The sequence below is a fragment of the Salvelinus sp. IW2-2015 genome, linkage group LG27, assembly GCF_002910315.2.
Source record: "Salvelinus sp. IW2-2015 linkage group LG27, ASM291031v2, whole genome shotgun sequence".
In the NCBI taxonomy this organism is placed as follows: Eukaryota; Metazoa; Chordata; class Actinopteri; order Salmoniformes; family Salmonidae; genus Salvelinus; species Salvelinus sp. IW2-2015.
In genome coordinates, this window is record NC_036867.1 from 109,551 (window position 1) to 123,500 (window position 13,950).

Genomic DNA, 13,950 nt, shown 5'->3' on the forward strand with positions numbered 1-13,950 from the left:
AACGGTGACTGGCTGACTGATTTGAGCCCACCGCAAGAACGCACCAGAGCTTACCGTGCTAACGGGTTCCCACTAGATAACACACCACACAGTTCACGAAAAGCACGAGGTGTGGTTAACGTTTACAAGCTTTAGCTAGATATCAACCTAGCGTGACCTTCCTGGTCTCTCAAGTCAGTGAGTCAACACAGGAAGGAGCAATTAATGGATAGTTAATTTATTTCCAAAGCTGCAATGCTGGGACACACACAGTATGGATGAATGATCAGTAGTGACGGGATATAAATCCATCGCAGTCAGAGGTTCAGACAACTGCGTTACCCACTCCAGTCAGCAGCTAGCGGTGTGCGATTTTAAGACAATGCTGTTAGTGTGACGTATAATCTAGTGGACGGAACCCTTCTTTCAGCAGCAGCAACAGTTAGTCTTGCCACCTCGGTAGCTTGCGAGAGAAATAGCCGAACCAATAAAGCTCTTTAGACGCTTTGGTGTATATTAGCCACTGTGTTTTAAACCCTATTCTGTCGCCTGTGAAACCATATGGCTGTGCTCAATGTGAGAAGAGTTTTGTTTCATCTAGCCATCTGACTGCACACCAGAGAACACACACAGGAGAGAAATCATATAGCTGTGATCAATGTGGGGCAAGATTTGCTTGGCTAAACCGCCTAGTATCACACCAGAGAACACACACTGGAGAAAAACCTTATAGCTGTGATCAATGTGGGAAGAGTTTTTCTACTTCTAGCTATCTGACTGTACACCAGAGAACACACACAGGAGAGAAACGATATAGCTGTAATCAATGTGGGACAAGATTTGTTTGGCTAAACCGCCTAGTATCACACCAGAGAACACACACGGGAGAGAAACCTTATGGCTGTGATCAATGTGGGAAGAGTTTTTCTACTTCTAGCTCTCTGACTGTACACCAGAGAACACACACAGGAGAGAAACCTTATAGCTGTAATCAATGTGGGAAGAGTTTTACTCGGCCAAACAGCCTGATAGWACACCAGCGAACACACACAGGAGAGAAACCTCATAGCTGTAATCAATGTGGGAAGAGTTTTACTCAGCCAAACAGCCTGATAATACATCAGCGGACACACACATGAGAGAAACCTTATGGCTGTGATAAATGTGATGAGATAATCTGATAAAAGATCTCTGATCAAATATCAGAAAATACATACATGAAGGAGTTGTTTCATGATATCAATGAAATAATGTCACAATGTAGAATGTTTAAACATTGTTTTAACATTGTAGTAGGAGTGTTTTAATGATGTCACAATGTAGAACCCTAAATGTTTGTCCCCTGTTCAATTGATTTCAGCATGATATGGATATTAGCCTCAGGGGGAAAATCCAGTCTCTGAATTGAAAGAGTACTATTTATGTGATTTAACAAAAAGTGAGTAACAAAAAAAGAGTTGTGTTACACTTACCACATTGGTGACCCACTTGAATCAAAATGCAACACATCAAAATGTAGCTAGCTGTTTTCTACAAATTGTCCTCTAACCAGTGATGTACACATTATTCCCAGACTCCGTGTGGTTTTTGAGCTGTTCGTTTTAACAGGACTTGCAACCTCATCTCCCTTCTGTCACAAAAATTATTTCAACATGATATCGATGAGTGATGACAAATAAGTGTTGTGTTCCTTTGTTTACCGACCCCTAAATTGAAAGGCATCACTCCAAAATGTAGCTGACTGTCTTCTGCAGGTTGTACTCCAATCAGTGAGGTTAAAGATATCTCCAATTTCCATGTTTTTTTGGTTGTTAGTTTCAACAGCATGTGCAACCTAATTTCCCACTTAATCGATATCAGTGATTTATTGCTACTTGTCAAAACAACAGCGTTTTTGGTGCTTGTGCAGTTTATAAGGAGCTTGTTTAAAAAAATACAATTATTGTGGCAGATGTTTGTGTATATAGCACATGTTATGTTTAGGTTTTCAATTTATCCCAAACTGTTTCTGCATATTGGTTATTGATTTGGACACGTTAAAACTGTGTTTTGACATTGGGCTATCCCACCTAGCAAAATGTCATTGAAAAGACATCCGTGGTGAGGACAACTTGGTCGCTGATTGGCTCAAGGGTGGGCAGTCAAAATGTTTTTGTTTTGCGTTTAGCCTGTGCGTTGCCATGGATCATAATTTCTGCACGTTTTTTCCGTATTGGAGATGAGTTTTGTTTGGGCTCGTTTCAAGGGGACGAGAGTTCTAGAAGCTAGTGAGTTTTAAGATTCTTTGTGGGAAAAAAATATATATATATATTTTAATTGTTGACAGCCAGTAGATGCCATGTTTATATTGGTGAAGGTGAAGCATTGTAGTTGATTATAATGTGAAATGGAAGTTGTTTTCTGTTGGTGGTGGCATTCTCTTAAGGTGTTACAGTCTTTGGTTTTTCCATTTAGTTTTGAGGTTGTTCTTTAGCACGTATAGCTCGTTCGCACGTATAGCTCGTTAGCATGTATAGCTCGTTAGCACGTCTTGCTCTTTAGCACGTATAGCTCGTTAGCACTGATTGATGTCACCTCGTTAGTCAGTATGTGTTACACCTGTGCTGGCTTATCCATCTCGTCCAGGTTCTATTTAACTTGTTATGGCTGCAGGGGGCGTATTGAATAACTGGAAAGAGGTGCCCATTTTCAAACGGCCTCGTACTCAATTCTTGCTCGTACAATATGCATATTATTATTACTATTGGATAGAAAACACTCTCTAGTTTCTAAAACCGTTTGAATTATTTCTCTAAGTGGAACAGAACTCTTTTTACAGACATTTCCTATCCGGAAGTGAGATTTCCAAAAGCGATGTCTCTCTTCAAGAGCTTGTCTATAAAAGGGCATGTCACTTAGGACTGTAGAAAACGTCATACACCTTCCCCTGGGTGTCATGCGGAAGTGAGAGCAGAAATGACTTGATTATCTCGTTCTGGGATTGAATACAACCTCTTGGAGTGAGAAGTGCACCATACATTTTTTTTGGAAGGCGCGAAGTTGGACCTGGAGTCGCCTCCTGGAAAACCGTCGTTATAGGTGAATATGATCTCCGGCTTCGATTTTATTTGATACATGTCACAATATCATCCTAAAGTATGTTTTTTCAATATAGTTTAATTATATTATTGAAATTTATTCGGGACTTTAGACGTGATGCTTTGGAGGAATTTGTTCAGAAGGAGAGGTTAGCGCCGCACGCCAGTGTGCTTGCTAATTCAAGAGGGAAATAGTTCGTTCTGGATCCAAACAAAGACGGTTCTGAAGAAAGGACCCTTGTACAACATTCTGATGGAAGATCAACAAAGATAAGACCCAATTTGGGATGCGATTTCATATATCTGTCGAACTGTGCTATCGCTACCGTTTGTCTAGAATCAATGCTGCTGTGTGTTAGCTATTGTAGTAGCTAATATAACGATATATTGTGTTTTCGCTGTAAAACACTTCAAAAATCGGAAATATTGGCTGTATTCACAAGATCTTTGTCTTTCATTAGCTATCCACCATATATTTTTCTGAAATGTTTTATGATGAGTAATTAGGTAGTTGACGTTGTGTCTGTATTTTCTCTGGCTACTCCCATGCGATTTCTGACTGTAGCTATGATGGTGGCTATGATGTAGCAGTAATGTAAAACTGATTTATAGCTAAAATATGCACATTTTTCGAACAAAACATAGTTTTATGTGTTAACATGTTATAGGACTGTCATCTGAGGGAGTTTTTCTAGGTTATTTAGGTTGGTTCTAGGTTAGTTAGGTTAGCTTTGTGCATGCTACTTGCATGCTACCGTTGCTGTGAAAAATGTCTGTCTGTCTTTTGTATTTGGTGGTGAGCTAACATAAATATATTGTGGTGTTTTCGCTGTAAAACATTTTAAAAATCGGAATATTGGCTGTATTCACAAGATCTTTGTCCTTCATTTGCTTCCACCATATATTTTTCTGAAATGTTTTATGATGTGTAATTAGGTAGTTGACGTTGGTGTCTGTATTTTCTCTGGCTACTCCAGTGCGATTTCTGACTGTAGCTATGATGGTAGCAGTAATGTAAAACTGATTTATAGCTAAAATATGCACATTTTTTTTAACAAAACATAGATTTATGTTGTTAACATGTTATAGGACTGTCATCTGTAGGGAGTTTTTTCTAGGTTATAGGTTGGTTCTAGGTTAGTTAGGTTGGCTTGTGCATGCTACCTGCTCCTACTTGTGCTGTGAAAAATGTCTGTCCTCTTTTATTTGTTGTGTGAACTAACATAAATATATGTGGTGTTTTCTCTGTAAAACATTTGAAAAATCGGACATGTTGGCTGGATTCACAAGATGTTTATCTTTCAAATGTATTGGACTTGTTAATGTGTGAAAGTTAAATATTTAAAAAAATAATAGATTTTGAATTTCGCGCCCTGCACTTGAGCTGGATGTTGTCATAGGTGTACCGGCGTCGGGCTTGCAGCCATAACAGGTTTTAAGAGTGTCTGGCCCAGTGCTCCAGTTGTCTTGATAGATGTGGAGAGTCAACACCTTTAGTTGCTCCACCTTGTAATATTTGTGTTGTGGATAAATGACCATCAGGAGACGGGAGTACAGTTAGTTTTCGTTTAGTACAAACCTCTCGAGCTCTACAGTTCCCGGGCACTCTACTGCGCATGTGCATTTCCTATTAGGTGTAATAACGTAACACTGTCGTAACACTGTAGTCCCGTGTGGCTCAGTTGTAGAGCATGGCGCTTGCAACGCCAGGGTTGTGGGTTCATTCCCCAGGGGGGACCAGGATGAATATGTATGAACTTTCCAATTTGTAAGTTGCTCTGGATAAGAGCGTCTGCTAAATGACTTAAATGTATATACATCACAGCATAGTAACTAATATAAACAGATGTAGATCCCAGATACTACACACTTTTTTGGTTTGTTTCCTGTCTTTAAGTTCGGTGTGGGTTTTTCTTTTGTTGCATCTTCTTGGGCAGAATTAGTGGGTCTCATGGTGGGTGTCTTTGAGGTCCCAGTTGTTGTTACTAATCAACTTTCAGTGGACACCCCTAGTGTCTTTCAGAACCCCTCCTAAAACCCCACCTGTTTAGTTGTGGTTGTTGTCAGTGATTCTTTGTTAGTTCCCTCTTCTATTTAAGGGACATTTCTGGTTTTCTTGCTGGGGAACGTAACAACAAACAATGTTTTAAAACAAGCTGGTTTGGATGGTGCATCCAATTGTTCATATTTTAATCAATGGCATTTCCTTTGAATGCTCATTAGTCTTTCAGTTGTTAATCTTTTTTATCCTCTTATGTTTGTTGTGGTAAATATTTGTTTATTTCCATTGTTTTTTCCTGTGAAGCCATTGTGTTGCATCCATGTCTGAAATGTGCTGTATAAATAAAGCTTGATTTGAACATATTGCAAAACAAATTAACCCAATGACTGACCAATCAACAGACTCTTGCTAAACCTATGAACAAATATGTGCAAAAGCAACACAATATCTTGGTCCATCTTAGTATGAAAAACAGTATATCTTTCCACTGTGTCAAAAGTATATGGCTATGTTAACGTTTTAGTATCACTTTTCAACCAACTCAGTTAATTTGTTGAAAATGAAAATTTTTGAAATCACAATACATCAAAGATTCAACTACTGAAAACAAACAAACAAATGGATCAATCCCACTTTTCCAGCCTGACTGAAGGTTGTGGTGGAGGTTGAAACACCCACCCCCGGCTCTACAGCGGGCTTTGAGGTGGTCCCACAGCTCTGCTTATGTCATGTTCTGTGGCCTTGCAGTTCATTTCTTGACTGCCCCTGCAACACAGAAACCCATTTAGTCACATTATATAAAACACTCAAAGTTAATGGATATGGAGCATCTATGGCCTAGTTACACCTGGCACTACCTAAATGTGACTTCTGTCATCGACTCACTCCAAGCTGCATTAGGTTCAGATCTACCAGGAATGGGCCTTTGACAATAGTCTGGACACAGTCATGCCACCAAATATGCATCAAGACAATGTAAAGAGATAGACTATCATCTGATGGGCATCCCTCCTAGCCCGTTGATATTTAAAATGGTTAAGGTAGGGTTTAGGGTAGGGACGTCCTAAGGATCCCTGATAGCATTGACCATTGTGCACCCATTAATTGCTGGGGAGTTTATACATGGAGTATGCGACTTTCTTTATTTTGATAGTTTATAGTTTATTCGCTATTAGTCAGCACCTCTACCACACACAATTTTTCTGCGGTGTGCGCCAGCTCATGTTTTTTAAGGGTAGGTAACAACACATCCGCCACGCTGATCCTCAACACAGGGGCCTTTCAGGGGGTGCGTGCTCAGCCCCCCTCTGTTACTCCCTGTTCACTCATGACTGCACGGCCAGGCCCATGACTCCAACACCATCATTAAGTTTGCCGATGCCACAACAGTGGTAGGAGCCTGAATCACCGACAACGAGGAGACAGCCTATATGGACGAGGTCTGGCTGTGTGGTTGCCAGGAAAACAACCTCTCCCTCAAGCGTGATCAAGACAAAGGAGATGATTGTGACTACAGAAAAAGAAGGACCGAGCACAACCCCCATTCTCACTCGACGGGGCTGTAGTGGAGCAGGTTGAGAGCTTCAAGTTCCTTGGTGTCCACATCACTAACAAACACTATCATGGTCCAAGCACACCAAGACAGTCATGAAGAGGGCACGACAAAACCTATTCCCCCTCAGGAGACTGAAAAGATTTAGCATGGGTCCTCAGATCCTCAAAAGGTTCTACAAGCTGCACATCGAGAGCATCCTGACATGGTTGCATCCCTGCCTGGTATAGCAACTTGATCTGCCTCCGACCACAAGGCACTACAGAGGGTAGTGCGTACAACCCAGTACATCACTTGGGCCAAGCTTCCTGCAATCCAGGACCTCGATACCAGGCGGTGTCAGAGGAAGCCCGCCCCCCAATCTGTATCATCTATGCATAGCCACTTTAATAACTCTACCTACATGTACATATTACCTCAATTACCTCGACTAACCGGTGCCCCCGCACATTGACTCTGTACCAGTACCCCCTATATATAGTCTCCACATTGACTCTGTACCGGTACCCCTGTATATAGTCTCCACATTGACTCTGCAGCAGCTGACTGCCCAGTTCAACGTCAGTCACCATCTCACCTCATACTATATTGGAGCAGCAGCAGCTGACTGCCCAGTTCAACGTCAGTTCACCGTCTCACCCTCATACTTGTATTGGAGCAGCAGCAGCTGACTGCCCGGTTCAACGTCAGTTCACAGTCTCACCTCATACTGTATTGGACAGCAGCAGCGACTGCCCGGTTCAACGTCAGTTCACAGTCTCACCTCATACTGTATTGGAGCAGCAGCAGCTGACTTGCCCGGTTCAACGTCAGTTCACAGTCTCACCTCATACTGTATTGGAGCAGCAGCAGCTTGACTGCCCAGTTCAACATCAGTTCACCGTCTCACCTCATACTGTATTGCAGCAGCTGACTGCCAGTTCAACGTCAGTCAGTTCACCGTCTCACCTCATACTGTATTGGAGCAGCAGCAGCTGACTGCCCAGTTCAACATCAGTTCACCGTCCCACCTCATACTGTATTGGAGCAGCAGCAGCTGACTTGATCGTTGATGCTAATCATCATGTGTTGAATCTGAGAGTAAATAGAGCCGACTACAACTCTAAAAATGAAGGGTTCAACTGGAGTTGTTCTCAGATCCTCTAAGAACCGTAGGGTTCTTGGTCAATGAAAAACACCCCCAAAACGTTCTTCAAAGAACTTGTTAGAATGTGGGTTCATCGAGGAACCTCCGTTGTTGCTGGACTTCTTCCGGGAACTTCGCAATTACAACTGAAAACGATGGTGACAAGTTTGGATGCGACAACAAGTTAAAAAGGTTAAGTTGGGTTGATGTTTGGCTCTGAATATGTCTCGAAACAATTTATATAATATTATAACATACTAATRATGAATAACGAAGACAATTATGGTTTTCTGTGAATATCTTCCATAACCTTTCTATAGTTAATTACCGTAAATATTAGAAAGCCGGGTTTGACCGTCGGYGTTGTATGAGCCACAGTACAGTACCGTTATCTAGCTAGCTAACGTTATGTCCTAACTAGGCAGAACTAGGTTTGGATTGTTTCCTCAACTATATTCTTTCCCATATATTGTATATCGTTTCCAGAAAGCCAACATGGCTTTACACTCATTAACGTAAGTTTCCAATCTAGAGCAGTTCTCACTTTTGTGAGAATGAACTAGCTAATGTTAACTAACTAACTGACTAAAGTTAACTAACTAAAGACGGTGACCTGTCCAGACGAGATGTTACAACGAACTGAATCGTCAATGGAGGTCTTCCTTTTTATATAGCCTGCTACAGCATGCAATACTATTATCTCACAAGGGGGCATAAAGTTACATGTACAATACTATCCCATTTTGGAAACGTTACATGGACAATACTATCCCATTTTGGAAACGTTACATGTACAAAACTATCCCATTTAGGAAACGTTACATGTACAATACTATCCCATTTTGGAAAAACGTTACATGTACAATACTATCCCATTTTGGAAACGTTACATGTACAATACTATCCCATTTTGGAAACGTTACATGGACAATACTATCCCATTTTGGAAACGTTACATGTACAATACTATCCCATTTTGGAAACGTAACATGTACAATACTATCCCATTTTGGAAACGTTACATGTACGCCCCCTTGTGGAGGGAAATTAATATCTTAGATGGTAGCTGTAGATGGGATTCAAATGCATAATGGTATTAATACAGTGTCTAGACTACCTCTTTTGTATTAATGCCCTTCAGAATCCAAACACAGTATTGCCATGCAGCAAAATGTTGCGTATAATCTTTCAAGTCAGCTTGATAAAATATTGAACAATTTGTGTACAAAGATATCTTGAAATGTGACATTAGGCCTGTATGGCAGTACTGTTACTGTATGGCAGTACTGTATTGGCTAGTGCTTTCTCCAATATGTTCTTCTATTTTACATGACATTGTATGTCGATGCCATTTATCTTTCAATATTTATTTAATATATATATGTTTTAATGCTTGTAAGACTATTCTTTGACACATTTTCTCTTCCTTTGAAATTATTATAGGACAGAACATGGACCCAATGCAATTGGAATCAAGAAGGAACAGATATGTTGTAGGACAGCTGCATTTGAAGTGTACATTTAACCTACATAGCAGTCAAAACAAACTGAAATCTATTGGCGTACAAATGTGTGCAAATGATCTTTTCAGATCTTCTCATAAATTAATCAAGTCCATGGAATGGATATATACAAAAAAATAATTCAAGGACTAGCAGACATAGAGAGGCGAGGCAGGGGTGAGGACATCATCCTGCTATTTTGACAGTCCCTGAAGGACAATACAGAAGAGGTATTTGCTCTTATTCCTTCCCTTTCTCTAATGTATYTTGTAATAAAATTAGCAAGTGTAGTAAGATCATTGCTTTACTTTACTAGGACTCGAGAGCACAGCAGCGATTCTGCTCTTGCCCTACATCTTCAATGAGGACCGGAGTGGCCTTTATCTCCGTGACAAGGTATGCCTATGCACCAATCATCTGTTTCTTCATAAACATAGGTGTGCATGCTTATATAAAACTACAGCTGAACATTTATGTTCTTTGTTAATTGTATTAATCTTTTCTTACTTTTGTTGACACAGATTTCACCGCTCTTCACTCCTTTACTGCACATCGGCGGAAATCCATTTCACCATGAGAGTGAAATCCCACTGGCCTTTGATGGGGAGAACATCCACGCCCTCGAGGACGTCCCCATGGGACTTGGGGCTCTACTAGGGCTGTATTTTTTATTTTCCCTTAAATTTCCAAAAATGTCAGAAAAACACTTATGTTGTTAAGTTACTGTGTTCTGGGGAGAAGAGAAGTTGGGGTGAAGTTACCAGGGCCGGTCATAAAGATGGCAAACTTCCTAACATAACTAAGTGAATATGATATACACTAAAGCTGAAAAATCTGTATTTAGCATCAAGTCTACAATATTGTTAGTTTACCTACGATTCATTTTTTTATGTTGTTTTTATTGTACATCATTATTTTAATAATTTTTTAAATGTCATAAATCCCTATACAAAGTAAATGTATTATATATTATGGTCTGACATTTCTGCAGAAATGTTGCATTTTTGTATTATAGAATTTATGTATTATAGAGCTCTAGGAGGAACTATAGAGCTCTAGGAGGAACTATAGAGCTCTAGGAGGAACTATAGAGCTCTAGGAGGAACTATAGATCTCCGTGAGGAACTATAGATCTCCGTGAGGAACTATAGATCTCCGTGAGGAACTATAGAGCTCTGTGAGGAACTATAGAGYTCTATGTTACTATCCAAACTTCAGATTAAGACGCAGTCAAACAACTCTCCTATCGCAGTCACACAACTCTATTCCCAAACATACATAATCAATTAGTTGTTTTTCCCCAATATTTTAACCTGCAGGCATATTTCTAACTCATGGTTAGTTCCTAGGATAATGCAACTCATACATTTACATCTTTCAATACTTCTAAAATGGGGTCCAGGTTTAAAACAAGTACAGGTTTAAAACAATTACAGGTGCACCTTACTATCTTATACTATATCATAAATGGTCTTAACTTGTAAACACAGATTCTAGTTTTCATCCAGTTCACACAGATAGCTGCCTCGGCCCTGTTTACTCCTCCAAGGTGCCCCCTTCACACAGGAATACACACTCACAGCCTACGAGGCTTTTCTAAAAACTCCACTTGTGTCCCTCACCTCTTTCTTTTTTTGAAACTACGTTCGAGATGTGGTATCCACTCGGCTCGCTGCCTCTCAGATCAAAGGTGGGTCCATCTGCTCCATTCCCGAAGTGTGGTCTCCCTAAGATCCCAAGTTAGAGGGATCCCTTGTGCACCATTTACCCAGGTCGTCAGGAGCGTCACCAAATCAAGATTCACATCCCCATCGCCAAATGTGGTTAATTTCTTTTATATCAAATAAGGAGAGAAACTTTTCACACAAGTCAGTTATTCTGAAACKAAATCTTTATTCACTTATTAATAAGGGAGCAGGTTAATACAACACACAAATATAAAGTGAATCAATTGAGTGCTCTACGATAATGATGGCTGGTCGACAAATCACCCCCAGATGATTCGTTGAGAGCCACGATACAAATGTACAAATGTCTTTTACAGCCAAGATACACCCCTTTCAACCTACATGACGAACAATAGATGTATAGAACCGGTCACAAGATTAAGATTTGTACGAGAGATACTGTCTGCTGAGAATTATAGGTATCTGCTGTAAAAACAGTAGTCTTTGTGTAGAGACCAAGGTCTGGCCCTGGGGTCATCTCTCCCTGGTACCATATAGAACAGAAACATTAACTCATGCTCTGGAATGTGGTCTCTTTAGGTTTTATCACCCAAAAGACATTGTAAATCTCCTGTCAGTGTTTTCTCTCCGAGGCCCATCCTCAGTAGAACACASAGAAACAATAGTTCTAAGAACCCTCTATTCTGTTGCAAAAAATAACCATTTGATGCAATAAAAGTATTATAACATAATGTTGCAGTTTTGCTCTCAGTGTCCACTGAAAGTTGACAAGTAACAACAACTGGGACATAAGTCACCCACCATGAGCACCCATTAAATCTGCCCAAGAAGAGGCAAACAAAAGAAAAACCCACAACAAACTTAAAGACAGGAAGTAAACCAAAAAAGTGGAGCAACTAAAGGTGTTGACTCTCCACATCTATCAAGACAACTGGAGCACTGGGCCAGACACTCTTAAATAGAACCTGGACCAGCTCAGGTGAAACACCTTCCCACTAACGAGATGGACAAGCCAGCACAGGTGTAACACATACTGACTAACGAGGTGACACCAATCAGTGCTCCCTAAGTGCTAACGAGCTATACGTGCTAACGAGCTATACGTGCTAACGAGCTATACGTGCTAACGAGCTATACGTCATAAAGTCCAACCTCAAAACATAAATGGAAAAACCAAAGAATGTAACACTTTCCCCCTTAAGTCAACAAATAGATCCTATATTTCCCCCCCCCACAAGCTTCTAGAACTCTCGTCTTCCTAAAACTCACTTAGTTCTAGAACTCTCGACCCCTTGGAACAAAATAAATTGTGATCCATGGCAAAGCACTGGCTAAACGCAAAACTTGCTGACTGCCCACCCTTGAGACAATCAGAAACCAACACCTGCAATATCCGCAGTAACTTTCCACCTCACTGCGGAGCTTCTCTCTCTTTTCAGGGTTCACTAGACAGGCATGTTGTTGGATCGGGGCCAAGTCCCCAATGTCATGCATTTGGGTTGGCACATCTGAGAATGAATCCTGATATTCTAAAAGCAGGGCAACAACGTCAATATAATTGTACCCAAAAATGGTCAGCTGGTTGCATAAATAATTATGATTACTAAATGTTACATAAATTGTAAATATGAAAATGAAAACCAAATGTTCACCCCTTTGTTAATATGTATTGGYAATAATTAACTTAAGGGTGATGCATGGAATAATAAAACATGTATCTTTTCTCAGGCTGGATGTTTGAAATATGAGGTGATTTGAGTCATGCTTCTTCAGTAGTGGAATAAAGACAATTAGCATTTGAATGTTGTCAAGAAATACTGGAGTGATGTCAGATTGTCAATAAAATTGATTATAGGTGTATAGGCTGCGTCCATGTGTATTTAAAAAAATGTAAACATTCATTTAACAGTAACCAAAAGGTTGCTGGATTGAATCCACGAGGTCAAAATCTGTTGTACTGCTCCCCAGTAGGCTTCATTGTAAATTAAGGACAAATTCTTATTTAATAATTTATAAAACAACAAAAATACCTCTTTTCACATTTCACTTTCAACTACAGCCAGACATATATTGGTCTTCTTTTCAATGACATTTTGCTAGGTGGGATAGCCCCAATGTCAAAACACAGTTWTAACGTGTCCAAATCAATAACCAATATGCAAAAACAGTTTGTGATAAATTGAAAACCTAAATGTAAAATGTGCTATATACACAATACATCTGCCACAATAATCATGTTACTTATTACTTAAACAATCACCTTATAAACTGCACAAGCACCAGAAACGCTGTTGTTTTGACAATCCCGAGTATACTACTCGCCCAATGTCCAGTCTCTTGACAACAGGTAGACGAAATCCGAGCAAGGGTTGCCTTCCAGAGAAGACATCAGAGATTATGTAACGTTCTTTGTTTCACGGCAAACAGGCTCACTCGGGATTGTTATCAGAGTCGGTACAGCCACTCTGGTTTCTTCACGCATCGCGCCGACAGAAACAAACATCTCTCTGCGTAAGAAGAAGGGAGGGGTGTATCGCTTATGATTAACGAGACTTGGTGTGATCATAACAACATACAGGAACTCAAGTCCTTTTGTTCACCTGACCTAGAAACTCCTTACATTCAAATTGCCGACCGGCATACCTAACCTAAGAGAATTCTCTTTGATTATAAAATCACAAGTTAGTGATAATAATCCACGGACCATCGTACGGCCCTGAAAGAACTTCATGAACCTCGAATCATATAAACTGTAAAACCACAAATAATCCAATGAGCAATGCAAGTTATTGTAGCTGTGGGATCTTTAACAAGGCTAATCTGGAAAACAAGATCCCTAGAATTTTATCAGCATATCAAATGCCGACCCGGCCTGATTCGATTGGTTTTTCTAACTTCCGCGACGCATACCAAAGCCCTCCTCCGCCGCTCCTTTCGGAAAAGCGACCCCGACTCATATTTGGTTGCTCCCAGCCTATAGACAGAAACTTAAAACAGAAACGCCATGCTCAGGTCTGTTCAAAC

The 13,950-nt window shown here is 40.3% G+C and overlaps 1 protein-coding gene across 1 annotated transcript; it reads left to right on the top strand.

Moving 5' to 3' along the window:
• Positions 1-361: 361 nt before the first annotated feature.
• On the top strand, positions 362-2,069 carry LOC139023173 (zinc finger protein 180-like). Its single transcript, XM_070435650.1, has 2 exons — positions 362-366; positions 500-2,069. The coding sequence occupies exons 1-2, from the start codon at positions 362-364 to the stop codon at positions 1,116-1,118; spliced, it is 624 nt and encodes a 207-aa protein (XP_070291751.1). The 3' UTR covers positions 1,119-2,069.
• Positions 2,070-13,950: the final 11,881 nt, after the last annotated feature.